At 46.2% G+C, this 14,521-nt stretch overlaps 1 protein-coding gene across 4 annotated transcripts in view; it reads left to right on the top strand.

The window, feature by feature from the left end:
- The first annotated feature begins 2,366 nt into the window (after positions 1–2,366).
- Positions 2,367–14,521, top strand: part of LOC115158863 (MAGUK p55 subfamily member 5-A) — a 28,499-nt gene continuing 16,344 nt past the window's right edge. For 3 of the 4 annotated variants that reach the window (XR_003868798.1, XM_029708424.1, XM_029708295.1), the window contains exons 1-2: positions 2,367–2,582; positions 7,561–8,119. Coding sequence is in view for 3 of the 4 variants with exons in the window: in XM_029708424.1 (XP_029564284.1) it covers positions 7,708–8,119 (412 nt within the window). In the remaining variant the exon portion in view is untranslated. The remainder of the gene's footprint in view (positions 2,583–7,560; positions 8,120–14,521) is intronic. The other variant, XM_029708371.1, reaches the window with a different exon arrangement.

Here is a 14,521-nt window from a genome sequence, read left to right as displayed (position 1 = left end):
GTTGTTTTAGCCTGCCACACTGTTGCCGTTGTGAGTATTGTTTTTTGGGTTTTCCAGTGGATACTTTACTTGTTTTTTATCAATAAACATGAGTATCCACATTCCCGCTGCGCCTTGGTCCTCCTTTCCCAATGACGGTTGTGACAATATGACTGAAAAAGAATGTCTCACAGACATTCATACCTGAACCACACCTTTATTTGCCAAGGTAGAGTACATGATCAGTGAATATATTCAATGTACAGGCTACAATGTGGGGGAACCCATGCTTGGAATAACTACATGTATATATGACTTGCATCCTTGGCACAATAAAATTATATTATATTCTCCTCAATCCATAGGCTTCATTGATGCCATTTAACATTTACATTTACATTTAAGTCATTTAGCCGACGCTCAAGTCAATGCAACCGGCCATGATAGCTGAGGTTCATAGCTAGCTAGCTAATGTTGACTTTATAAGATTGACATGTAACAGTCATGTGTGTAACAGTCATTTTCTGCAATATCTTGGGGATTAATGATTAACTGGTGGAAGCAATTAAAACCACTGTTCTGAACTCATATTTATACCAAACATTTTAGGGTCCATACCCAGATCGGCTAAATAGCTAGCGACATCCATAGGCATACAGGTATTTTTATAATCCACTACACAATAAGCAAGAAAATAGTTAGCTAGCTACGTTACTTCAACTGCATGCATGGCAAATATCAGCAAGGCAAGTTTACAAAATTGTACATTTAATTTGCAGTAAATGCTTTCCTTACGAAAAATTATAGCAGTCAGAGTCCAAAATAACACACTTATTTTGAAGTGCATTTAGAGTGCAGTTTAACTGCAGTTCAACAGCCGTTTTTATTTATTTCACCTATTTATTTCATTTAACCAGGTAGGCTAGTTGAGAACAAATACACTGCAGTTATTCTGAAATGCTTGTGTCCAAAATACCACCATCAACTGTAGTTACTGCACTTTTTGCTGCAGTTTAAAAACGGCAATCTTTTTTGTAAAGGTTTAGCTAGCTAGACTCTTTACAACCACTGTTTCACAAGACCACAGTCTGGTTTGCAGGTTTTGTCAGGAGTGCCGCCCCCTAGTGTACGTGGGCGGTGAGGCGATGGGCAAAAAAGCTGTCGCACCGTGCGACCACCCCGGCCTCCAGAGTGCTCATTGCTAACAGGGTTGTAGGCCCCTGGCGGGATGTAGGCCTCCAGAGTGCCCATTGCTAATGGGGTTGTAGGCCCCTGGCAGGATGCCGGCCTCCAGAGTGCCCATTGCTAACAGGCTTGTAGGCCCCTGATGGGATGCCGGCCTCCAGAGTGCCCATTGCTAACAGGGTTGTAGGCCCCTGGCGGGATGCCGGCCTCCAGAGTGCTCATTGCTAACAGGGTTGTAGGCCCCTGGCGGGATGTAGGCCTCCAGAGTGCCCATTGCTAATGGGGTTGTAGGCCCCTGGCAGGATGCCGGCCTCCAGCGTGCCCATTGCTAACAGGCTTGTAGGCCCCTGATGGGATGCCGGCCTCCAGAGTGCCCATTGCTAACAGGGTTGTAGGCCCCTGGCGGGATGCCGGCCTCCAGAGTGCCCATTGCTAACAGGGTTGTAGGCCCCTGGCGGGATGCCGGCCTCCAGAGTGCCCATTGCTAACGGGGTTTTAGGCCCCTGGCGGGATGCCGGCCTCCAGAGTGCCCATTGCTAATGGGGTTGTAGGCCCCTGGCAGGATGCCGGCCTCCAGAGTGCCCATTGCTAATGGGGTTGTAGGCCCCTGGCAGGATGCCGGCCTCCAGAGTGCCCATTGCTAATGGGGTTGTAGGCCCCTGGTGGGATGTAGGCCTCCAGAGTGCCCATGCTAACAGGGTTGTAGGCCCCTGGCAGGATGCCGGCCTCCAGAGTGCCCATTGCTAACAGGGTTGTAGGCCTATGCAAGATGTATTGTTTTTCATTTCTCCATATTAACACATAAATCATGGTAAATAGTTTTTTGTCCGTAACTAGACAAAGTCCTTACATTTCAGAAGGATAGAAAAATGTTTTCGAAATCATGACATTTTTGATCCCTTGTCAATTTTAGGATTAATTGTGTCCTTTTTTATTGGCTTTTAATGCGCACGGCAGGCGAAGTAACTATCATTCTACTAGTCACATATGATCGTGAGGTGCACACTGTACAGTTTATTCTCCATAACTCAACTAATTCTGACCAAAGTCGTGTTTTTTTCCATATTTATCCTATATATTGGCTTTGTATATCCAGCTAAAATTAGTTCACTATTTGTGGAATAGGAAGTGAAGTTATCACATACTATTGAAAGACTAACACTGTCGCTCATGACCATTGATATGGTAAACAAATTGGCGCCGTGGAGTTGCCTGGGAGATGCTCAAACATCATGCGCAGTTACACTGCATTGATGCAAGCTGTCCCAACTCAGACCCGCTAAGTACGATCAACCAGCTAGAAGAATAAAGACGATACGGGCTACGCTCATCTTGAACATGTTATGTGGGCAATAGAACAGGTATTTTAGAACCATTGCGTATTACGGGATTAATAATTTTTTTAAGACTTGGAAGCGGTGAGTAGACTTCTTAGACTTAAGACTGTTGAGTCCGATCCGATTGTCTAGAAACATTCATTGAATACTAAGTTCGCCAACAGTATCAGCGCACTCTTTGTGTGTGTGTGTGTGTGTGTGTGTGTGTGTGTGTGTGTGTGTAATGACCATCTCGCGGTTGGTATTCTAACTTTTCTATTAAAGCAATCACATACACCAAAATCACAAGCCTACAACTGCATCAATTTAACTTATATCAAATTGTGCTGTATTTCACACGTTAAAGTTGATGTTTATCACAATTGAAACAGTACAGGACAGATCTGCACTCCAATGTGAGCCTATATGTGTTGCAGTTCTGCTTCCAGTAGTAGCCCCACTATTTGAACATGTTGAATAGACATTTAATAATAGCTTTAGCCAGCAGTGAAACCTCGGTTATCGAAGTAGCTCTAAGAATGACTTATTTTAACTATGAAAACATGACTGTTCTTCAGTAGCCTAAATGAAGTATTTAGATACATTTCTATGTATCTACATTTCAGAGGCCAAAGTTGAAACCTTTCCTTTTTCGGCACCCTTTTGACTCATGAGTCCACCTGACATTTAAAGCCATTTAAAACAGACTTAAACTATTGACTCTGGGGCATGAGTGATTAGTCACTCTGACAAGTAGCCTAGCCACCAGCTGTAAGGAACAGTATTTAATTAGCCACCAATTTGAACCTGTTTTCCCAAAGGGGCCCCTCGTATCAACGTCCACCTCAATTAATCAGTTAGCTAGGAGCTAGTGTAATTACAGCCACAGATGAGCCCTGAGCCATGCGGTCTAGTCTAGGGCCTACTGTTGGTGAACTCATTTTCTACACTTATAAATGATATGAGTGAAGATAATCAAATGTATGCCTACATTTAGGATAAAGTTACCCCCACAAAGGGTGTGTATGTGCGCCTGTTTGTGTGCTTGCCTGCATATGCATGTAAGTGGCTCTGTGTGTGTGTGTGTGTGTGTGTGTGTGTGTGCGTGTGTGTGTGTGTGTGTGTGTGTGTGTACATTCAAAGCTTAATTTACACAAAGTAATCTCATCAGAACCTATGCCAGCTCCCATGGTCTCTCCTCAGTGTCATGCTGCTGACAGAGCTGGAGCCTGGAGGACTACATTAGACCATGAGATTCTTCCTCCCCAGGCTTAACCAAACCCACAAGAGAGGAACAGATGGTGTTGGTGGCTCACTGTGGCTGTCTGTACTGTTTGTCAGCCTCGCTGTGCTCTAAACAGTGCTAAATGCCCAGATACGGGAGGGGGAGAAGAGAGCTAGGGTATTAGGGGGAGGAGGGGGAGAGAGTAGACCTGCCAGACATAATTAGCTGGTACCGGGGGTGAAGGGGTTAGGGTTGCCATGTGTGTTTGTCGTGGCTGGCTGCCTCTCTCTGACAGAAGGAACTTCAAAGGTGTCTGTCCAAGAAAAGCTGAGAACTGCCCCAAAAAATCTTTAATTATTACATTGATGACATGCTCATGTTATTTCCTGTTCAAGCCATTTTACTGAGTTTCCTTTGTCATTCATGTTAGTTCTAGACAATACTGTTTGCTTAATATTTTATGTTTTTCAGTTCCCCTGCAGCATCAGGTCTGACTGGGTCTTGATTGGGTTGGGTGGACATTTTGAGAGCCAGCTGATGTTTGTGTATTGAAACGCCCCATACACTCCCTGAGTAACATTCCTAGCTTTTTGCTTCTCCATTCGACTGTCCCTAACCAGACAAAACTTCACCTTTGTGAGAACTTTTTCCTTGCATCTTGAAAAGCATATAATCCTCACACAAAAAAAGCGCTTGCTCCTCATCCGCTGTCTCTTTCTGAAGAAAAATAATTATACAATTTGGCCTTTTAAAAAAACTTCCAATTTCAGTTGCCCTTGAGTATGGTATACACACCGGCTCACTTTATTTCCCTAGTGAACATCTAATAGTCATACAATCATATAGTTGGTTAATCCAGATTAATACTGGGTAACATCCTTAAAATAGATTGTAATCCACAGCAGCAATGGCAGATCAGGTTGGTTGTATACTCGTAATATACCGGTTCTGCTTGAATGCATTATTATGCACTTCCTGTCACATTTTATATCCCCTTTATGGCTGTAGATGAATAAAATCAGCCTGGAGGACCCAGGGAGCAAAGATGAAAGTGGTGAGGGGGTATTAGATGACAGAGAGATATTCAGGCAAGGCCAGGTGGGGACAGAGGGACAGACATAGGGGTGGATGGGCCTGCTGGACTCAAGGGATTGCAGCAGGAAAGTGAGGGCAGGCCAGGGAGGTTGCCATGTGGAGAGTTAGATTAGCTCTTCTGTTGATTGTAAACTAGGAGGGAGGATAAAATGGTGGTTAGGTATGTAGTAGGTGGTTCTGGTAGTAATGTATATAGTAGGTGGTTCTGGTAGTATTGTATGTAGTAGGTGGTTCTGGTAGTAATGTATATAGTAGGTGGTTCTGGTAGTATTGTGTATACTAGGTGGTTCTACTAGTAAGGTGTATATACTAGGTGCGATAGGTAATCAAAGATCAGGGTGAGGTAACCAGGTTGGTTATTACTGTCTGGACCTTTACGCATAAATATACTGGACTAAGGTACCATGTGCAAAATTGAACATCTGAACACTGTATGAATACTGTATATCAGGCGTCTCAAACTCATTTTGCCCAGGGGCCAAATTATGTGTTCACCGAGGTATGGAGGGCTGTGGTGTGTTGCTGTGCCTTGGTTCTGGTAGTAAGGTATGGAGGGCTGTAGTGTGTTGCTGTGCCTTGGTTCTGGTAGTAAGGTATGGAGGGCTGTAGTGTGTTGCTGTGCCTTGGTTCTGGTAGTAAGGTATGGAGGGCTGTGGTGTGTTGCTGTGCCTTGGTTCTGGTAGTAAGGTATGGAGGGCTGTGGTGTGTTGCTGTGCCTTGGTTCTGGTAGTAAGGTATGGAGGGCTGTGGTGTGTTGCTCTGCCTTGGTTCTGGTAGTAAGGTATGGAGGGCTGTGGTGTGTTGCTGTGCCTTGGTTCTGGTAGTAAGGTATGGAGGGCTGTGGTGTGTTGCTGTGCCTTGGTTCTGGTAGTAAGGTATGGAGGGCTGTGGTGTGTTGCTGTGCCTTGGTTCTGGTAGTAAGGTATGGAGGGCTGTGGTGTGTTGCTGTGCCTTGGTTCTGGTAGTAAGGTATGGAGGGCTGTGGTGTGTTGCTGTGCCTTGGTTCTGGTAGTAAGGTATGGAGGGCTGTGTTGTGTTGCTGTGCCTTGGTTCTGGTAGTAAGGTATGGAGGGCTGTGGTGTGTTGCTGTGCCATGGTTCTGGTAGTAAGGTCCGGAGGGCTGTGGTGTGTTGCTGTGCCTTGGTTCTGGTAGTAAGGTATGGAGGGCTGTGGTGTGTTGCTGTGCCTTGGTTCTGGTAGTAAGGTATGGAGGGCTGTGTTGTGTTGCTGTGCCTTGGTTCTGGTAGTAAGGTATGGAGGGCTGTGGTGTGTTGCTGTGCCTTGGTTCTGGTAGTAAGGTCCAGAGGGCTGTGGTGTGTTGCTGTGCCTTGGTTCTGGTAGTAAGGTATGGAGGGCTGTGGTGTGTTGCTCAGCCTTGGTTCTGGTAGTAAGGTATGGAGGGCTGTGGTGTGTTGCTGTGCCTTGGTTCTGGTAGTAAGGTATGGAGGGCTGTGGTGTGTTGCTCTGCCTTGGTTCTGGTAGTAAGGTATGGAGGGCTGTGGTGTGTTGCTGTGCCATGGTTCTGGTAGTAAGGTATGGAGGGCTGTGGTGTGTTGCTGTGCCTTGGTTCTGGTAGTAAGGTATGGAGGGCTGTGGTGTGTTGCTGTGCCTTGGTTCTGGTAGTAAGGTATGGAGGGCTGTGGTGTGTTGCTGTGCCTTGGTTCTGGTAGTAAGGTATGGAGGGCTGTGGTGTGTTGCTCTGCCTTGGTTCTGGTAGTAAGGTATGGAGGGCTGTGGTGTGTTGCTCTGCCTTGGTTCTGGTAGTAAGGTATGGAGGGCTGTGGTGTGTTGCTGTGCCTTGGTTCTGGTAGTAAGGTCCAGAGGACTGTGGTGTGTTGCTGTGCCATGGTTCTGGTAGTAAGGTCCAGAGGACTGTGGTGTGTTGCTGTGCCATGGTTCTGGTAGTAAGGTCCAGAGGACTGTGGTGTGTTGCTGTGCCTTGGTTCTGGTAGTAAGGTATGGAGGGCTGTGGTGTGTTGCTGTGCCTTGGTTCTGGTAGTAAGGTCCAGAGGACTGTGGTGTGTTGCTGTGCCATGGTTCTGGTAGTAAGGTCCAGAGGACTGTGGTGTGTTGCTGTGCCTTGGTTCTGGTAGTAAGGTATGGAGGGCTGTGGTGTGTTGCTGTGCCTTGGTTCTGGTAGTAAGGTATGGAGGGCTGTGGTGTGTTGCTGTGCCTTGGTTCTGGTAGTAAGGTATGGAGGGCTGTGGTGTGTTGCTGTGCCTTGGTTCTGGTAGTAAGGTATGGAGGGCTGTGGTGTGTTGCTGTGCCTTGGTTCTGGTAGTAAGGTCCAGAGGACTGTGGTGTGTTGCTGTGCCATGGTTCTGGTAGTAAGGTCCAGAGGACTGTGGTGTGTTGCTGTGCCTTGGTTCTGGTAGTAAGGTATGGAGGGCTGTGGTGTGTTGCTGTGCCTTGGTTCTGGTAGTAAGGTCCGGAGGGCTGTGGTGTATTTCTTTGCCGTCAAAATCGGCAGAAACAGTTGACGATGCAGTACACAGCATTTACTATATCTGCGGCCCGCGACCACAGCTGTCAAAGTAAATGCTGTGTACTGTATACCACCAGTTTGAGAGCACTGGAGTACATAACAAATATACTGTGGCTGTAATAATGAATAGTGTAAATTTGATAAGAAGGAGGTAAACGGTGGTAGTCTCATCAAATTTCATAAGGCTAGCTATCACAAGACTTCACATTATGGCTCACAAGACTAGAACAGTGGTAATGTTGCTGCTCCATCCTAACCCTGCTTATGCATTTCAGAACCTGCTCACCACCTGAAGACAACTGTCCCAGTTGAAGTGCTATGGCCCCTGCTGCAGTGAAGAGTCCTAGCCTCAGGCCTTCATAGTGGACATTGCCCTATCAACACACACAGGTGTAGGCCAGGGTCAGGCTCCCGGAGCAGGGATGATCACTTCTCACCAGAACGGAGGACCCGGATATGTAACAGAGGACCCAATGGGGCCTGAAAATGGCACGGAGGGTCCTGGGAGTGGAGCCAAGCTGCAGCAGAGAGAGAGGGCTGTGGATTTCCCCCCTGGGGACAGGGTGGTGGGGACTGTTAGCAGCATGGTGCAGGGTTCCCGCTGCAGCGCCCAGATGGAGAGGATGCAGCAGTACCAGGAAGAGTTGAGGAGGAAGCGGGAGGAGGATGCCAACAAAGGGAAGCATGAAATCGATCTCAACGCCTCGCTCAGGCTCAAGAAGTTGGCCCAGAACCCAGCCAAGACGGGTATTGACAACCCCACATTCGAAGCGCCAGAGGCAGGCAAGGAGACCAAGGATGGGAGCCCCCTGCCTGGTGGGGACACGGCTGCGGGTGAGTAGAATCATGAAGGGAGGGGGAGGCGAAGGGGTAGGTGGAGGCGAGGGTGAGAGGGGATGGGGTAAAGAGGGGGAGGGGTACCTCTGTGAGAAGAACAATAGAGGTGTTGGGAACTCTCATAATGATTCTGTGAAACAAAGGAGTCAGAACAGTGTGCAAGGAAAGGGCTGAGCCAGGGTCATTGATGGAGTGAGGATTGGAGATTAAAAGTGAATGTCAATGGAAAGGCCAATTAGTCACATGGAAGTCACTCATTCCCCTCACCTCTGGTAAAGAGGATGGATCCATTTGGAGTGAAACACTTCTGTTTGGAAGTATATTTTTCAGAGGTATTCTCATTCTGGCATTGCACATGTTGGCCTGAAATATATCTGTTTCATTTGAGGGTGATTGTAAATCATATGAAGGTGGTATAAGATGGCGCCGATAGATATGGCGGCTCTGATTCTAGCTCCTAAGCAACTTTGCAGTATTTTTTTTCCTTTTTTTTCTTACATTATTATCACAGAATTGTTTGTTTTAATACATACAGCCAGAAATAACTTTTGGATATCAGAGCGGTGGTAACTCACCAGCATTACGACCAGCAATACAACTTTCCTGAATTGTATCCTTTGATCGTACCCCCAGCGCAATTTAACTTATTCCAGATGCTGCTCCAAAACACCGCTGGCGGAGAAGAGGTATTTGGAGTGGACAAGTCCGACTCAGGAGACGTGCACACCATCCACCGCTTCCGACTATATTACTAGCTAATGTTCAGTCTTTCGATAATAAAATAGACGAGCTCAGGACGAGGATGATTGATTTCATGATTAACTACTCATGGTGTAATTGTGTGAACATACAGAAACTCAAGTCCTTTTGTTCACCCGACCTAGAATACCTCACAATCAAATGCCGACCGTATTACCTCCCAAGAGAATTCTCTTCAGTTATAGTCACAGCCGTGTATATTCCCCCTCAAGCTGATAACATGACGGCCCTCAAAGAACTACACTGGACTTTATGCAAACTGGAAACCACATATACTGAGACCGCATTTATTGTAGTTGGGGATTTCAACAAAGCAAATTTGAGGAAAACGCTACCGAAGTTCTACCAACACATTGACTGTAGTACTCACACTGGTAAAACATTGGACCACTGCTACTCAACTTTTCAAAATACCTACTAGGCCGTCCCCCGCCCTGCCTTCAACAAATCTGATCACGACTTCATTTTGCTCCTGCCTTCCTATAAGCAGAAACTCAAACTCGAAGTACCCGTGTTAACGTTGACTAATCGGAATCCATGCTTCAAGATTGTTTTGATCACGCCCGCTACCAAGTATTGTGGGTTCTCATTCTCCGTGGCTGACATGAGTAAGACATTTAAGCATGTTAATCCTCGCAAGGCTTCTGGCCCAGACAGCATCCCTAGCCGCGTCCTCAGAGCATGCACAGACCAGCTGGCTGAAGTGTTTACGGACATATTCAATCTCTCCCTATCCCTGTCTGCTGTCCTCACTTGCTTGAAGATGTCCACCATTGTTCCTGTACCCAAGAAATCAAAGGTACAGTGGTTCCTCCTTTAAAAATTGTGAGTTTATGCCACAGGACTTAGAGGTCATTTGTGGTTTAGTACGGTACCCTGCGTCACCACTTCATTGCTCCAGACCAGTGCAAGGGGGAGTTAGAGCACTGATTATGCTTTTATGTCCTACTGTGTCTCTAACTGACAATGAATGGGTGACATAAACTTAAATAGAAACTGATAATTGTGCACGACTTCAGTATTACTTACTAAAACTGTTGTTACACTAAGGTTTTTATTATTTTCTTTTGTTAGGATTATTTTTTGTTGTTACAGATGTTGGTTCAATACCATGCTGTCCTCAACTGGGAAACCCATGAGATGATTGTAGGTTTTTGGTTTCTCTCCCTCTAAAAACAGAAATAAATGATTCTAAATAACAAACTGGCTTTATTTACAAATTAGTAACAATGTCTCACCCCATGTTCAAGAATGGCCTTTTTCCTCACTCATTTTACATTTCATTTTACAACGAAATCATCTCCAAAATATATTTTTTTGTACAAAGCGATTCTTCTTCTTCTTCATTATTATTTATTCAGAATTATATGAAAGCCTGGTGGATATTCTCACAGATGTATTATTAACCCTGTTATTAGCAGGACAATATATTTTCGTCATATTGTTCATGGCTCCCGAGTGGCGCACAATGGGATTGCCTTGCAGTTCTCCAGCTGTATCCACTGAAAGCGTGTGAGGTTCAAGGCACAAGGGCAGGGGGCACGGGATGGGCCGCATAGCCGCGCACAGAAGACCGACCTAGCCCATGGGGAAGGCGTGTAACGATGGTGACCGGTGTGCGCCATAACTCTAACCTAGAGGCCGGAGAGGGAGTACACGTGACACTACCCCCTCCCCGACGTGCGGCTCCGGCCGCAGGACGCCAATCAAAATGACAATCCCGGGGATCAGGAGCGGACCGGTCACCCCTGCTGAGGCGCGTGAAACCCGTCAGTCTGGCCGAGACACAGGAGCATGGTGACCTAGAGCGCTGGAGAGACAGCATACATGACGGTACCTCCTCACCAGCGTGTTCGGCTCCAGCTGCAGGACGCCAACCAAAGGGACGATCCCGGGATCAGGAGCGGACTAGTCACCCCTGCTGATAAGCGGGAACCTGTCGCCACTGGAGCGCGGGAACCTGACAGACCGGCGGAGGCAGGGGAGCCTGGCGGTCCGGCAGAGGCAGGGGAGCCTGTAGCGACTCCCGGTCCCAACATCATTCCCACTGAAAAAAAAACAAAAAACACTCCCTGATGCTTCCCTTAGGTGAGGCATTATTCTGTAACGAGTGCGCTGAGAGTCGGGAAGCAAGTTCAGGGAGTGAGTGTTTTAATAAATAAAACGTAACATAATACAAAACAAGAAAACATGAACAACGCACAGACATGAAACAGAAACAATAACGCCTGGGGAAGGAACCAAAGGGAGTGACATATATAGGGAAGGTAATCAGGGAAGTCTGATGACGCGCAGGTGCGAGTAACGATGGTGACAGGTGTGCGCCATAACGACCAGCCTGGTGACCTAGAGGCCGGAGAGGGAGCACACATGACAATATGTAATTATTGGCGCAGTTACGTCATATTTTTCGATATACTGTAGGCCTTCCGTAGGCGACATGAGTCTCACTAGTGTTGAGTAATGTGCTCTTAAAAGTGGTGTAGGTCTTATTTATTTAAAGAGCATATTGAAGTTAGAAGCAATAGCCTACAACTATTTTAGCACCGTTTCGCGCTGCTCTGAGACAAGCATGGGGACTGGTCTTGATAAATCAATGCGATTTTTATTTTCACTGACTCTCCGTTTGGGTATTGGTTAGACTAAAATGATAAAAATAGGGTGTCGAAATGTTATGCTCTTAGTGTAACCTTTTTGAACTAGGCAAGTCAATTCGGAACAAATTCTTATTTACAAGACAGCCTACTCCTTCCTCCCCGTCGGGGAATTGAACCCCGGTCTCCCGCGTACCCGCACGACACAGGGATTCTTTAGCTAAATAGCCCAGTTCTGTACTCCTGACAATCAAGTTGTACAGCGTCATATTTTACGTTCCATCCTAACGGAAACCCAGAGGGTTTTTCGTTTTTCTTGGAATAGAAACACCATAATTAAACAAGTACCGGTCAAAAGTTTGGCCACACCTACTCATTCCAGGGTTTTTCTTTATTTTTTACTATTTTCTACATTGTAGAATAATAGTGAAGACGTCACAGCTATGAAATAACACATATGGAATCAGTTAAGAACAAATTGTTATTTACAAGGACAGCCTACTCCTTCCTCACCGTCAGGGTATTGAACCCCGGTCTCCTGCGTGCCCGCATTTTCTAGTACAGCCATTTATTGAAGGCTATCAAATGCTTCTCAAAAATGCCCTCTGGTGGTCAAACTAGCACTAACTAGCATTAATGGTACCAGTGGTTCACACTTAAATAATGTGCCATAGAATTCTGTGGCACCATGCAAGCTGCACCGCAGTACGCTGCAACTTTTAAAGGAGGAACCACTGTAACTGAAGTAAATGACTATCGCCCCGTAGCACTCACTTCTGTCATCATGAAGTGCTTTGACAAGCTAGTTAAGGATCATATCACCTCCACCCTACCTGACACCCTAGACCCACTTCAATTTGCTTACCGCACCAATAGATCCACAGACGATGCAATCGCCATCACACTGCACACTGTCTTATCCCATCTGGACAAGAGGAATACCTATGTAAGAATGCTGTTCATTGACTATAGCTCAGCATTCAACACCATAGTACCCTCCAAGCACATCATTAAGCTCGGGGCCCTGGGTCTGAACCCCGCCCTGTGCAACTGGGTAGGAAATAAGACCTCCAATTCACTGATCCTCACCACAGGGGCCCCACAAGGGTGCGTGCTCAGTCCACTCCTGTACTCACTGTTCACCCATTACTGCATGGCCACGCACGCCTCCAACTCAATCAAGTTTGCAGACGACACAACAGTAGTAGGCCAGATTACCAACAATGACGAGACAGCCTACAGGGAGGAGGTGAGGGCCCTGGGAGAGTGGTGCCAGGAAAGTACCTTCTCACTCAACATGAACAAAACAAAGGAGCTGATCGTGGACTTCAGGAAACAGTGGATGGAGCTCGCCCCTATCCACATCAATGTGACCGCAGTGGAGAAGGTGTAAAGTTTCAAGTTCCTCGGTGTATACATCACTGACGATCTGAAATGGTCCACCCACACAGACAGTGTGGTGAACAAGGCGCAACAGCGCCTCTTCAACCTCAGGAGGCTGAAGAAATTTGGCTTCACCCCTAACCTTTACAGAAGCACAATTGAGAGCATTTTGTCAGGCTGTATCAACGCCTGGTATGGCAACTGCACCGCCCGCAACCGCAGGGCTCTCCAGAGGGTGGTGCAGTCTGCCCAACACGTCATTGGGGGCAAATGACCTGCCTTCCAGGACAACTACACCCCCGATGTCACAGGAAGGCCAAAAAGATCATCAAGGACAGGAAGGCCACGGCATGTTCACCCCGCTATCATCTAGAAGGCGAGGTCAGTACAGGTGCATCAAAGCTGGGACCGAGAGACTAGGAAAACAGCTTCTATCTCAAGGCCATCAGACTGTTAAATAGCCATCACTAACTGGCTTCCACCCTGTCATGTAACCCTGCACCTTATATACATACTGGCCACTTTAATAATGGAACACTAGTCACTTTAATAATGTTTACACACTGCTTTATTCATCTCATATGTATATACTGTATTCTATTCTACTGTATTTTTGTCAATGCCACTCTGACATTGCTCAATCTAATATTTATATATTTTTTGATTCCATTCTTTTATATTTGTGTGTATTGTTGTGAATCGTTTTTAGATACTACTGCACTGTTGGAGCTAGGAACACAAGCATTTCACTACACCCGCAATAACATTTGCTAAATATGTGTATGTGACCAATAAAATTTCATTTGATTGGATTTTTGATTTGAAGTGAATTTAATATATTTTGTGAGGTGAAACAAAATTGTTCCTCAGAGAATTTGTTTTCATGTCAGTTGGCTAGCCTTAGAGAGACAGTAGGTTGTGGTTGTTGCTGCTGACCGGTTTTAGTGTGGGGGAGGGGGGGGCATGCACATGCGCGCGCACACACACACACACACACACACACACACCCTCCCTGCTTCTTCTTATCTCAGGTAAACGCCCCTTTATGAGATCACTGTCTAGATAGCATTAATCAAGTAAGCTGTTGTAATCGGTGGTTTATATGAAATCCATGTATTAATCCATGTACCTGGTCACTTAAACAGAACACCTGCTGGTTTAGAACAGTAGAGAGGGCCGTGTAAGCAATGCTTTAGCCTCCCTTTTACCTGGTGTCTCTGTGCTCCTCAGAGTTGCTATATGTAGGTGGTACCTTCAGGCCAAACTTGATACAGATGACAAATCCTGTCTGGGGTGCAGAATCCCACTGGTGCGCAACCTGATTTTACTTTGGCATGACAATATTAGCAACATGGCTTTAAAATTCCCAAGCTGTCTCTGTGTGAGCAAGTGCTTGCTAGCGCCAGAGAGGTTTGAAACCGAGAGACATGTGATTTTACTTTCTGAAAATTCCTTGTGGACAAATGTACCACTTTGGTCTGAATGTTAAAGGTCACAGGAAGTAACAGCATGTTGAACCTCTCTCTCTGGCCCTAGTAAACAACCCCTCACACAGAGATGAATGATACTGGAAATTAGGCAGTTGAGCCTAATCTACCTCTTTTTCTAATTGTTTTATATTGTTTATTGACTTCTTTGTATTGCGCCTTTACCACTTATTGCA

Source organism: Salmo trutta, chromosome 1 (genome assembly GCF_901001165.1).
Source record: "Salmo trutta chromosome 1, fSalTru1.1, whole genome shotgun sequence".
Classification (NCBI taxonomy): Eukaryota; Metazoa; Chordata; class Actinopteri; order Salmoniformes; family Salmonidae; genus Salmo; species Salmo trutta.
Note: the sequence above shows the minus strand (reverse complement) of the source record. Positions and strands in the feature narration are given on the sequence as shown.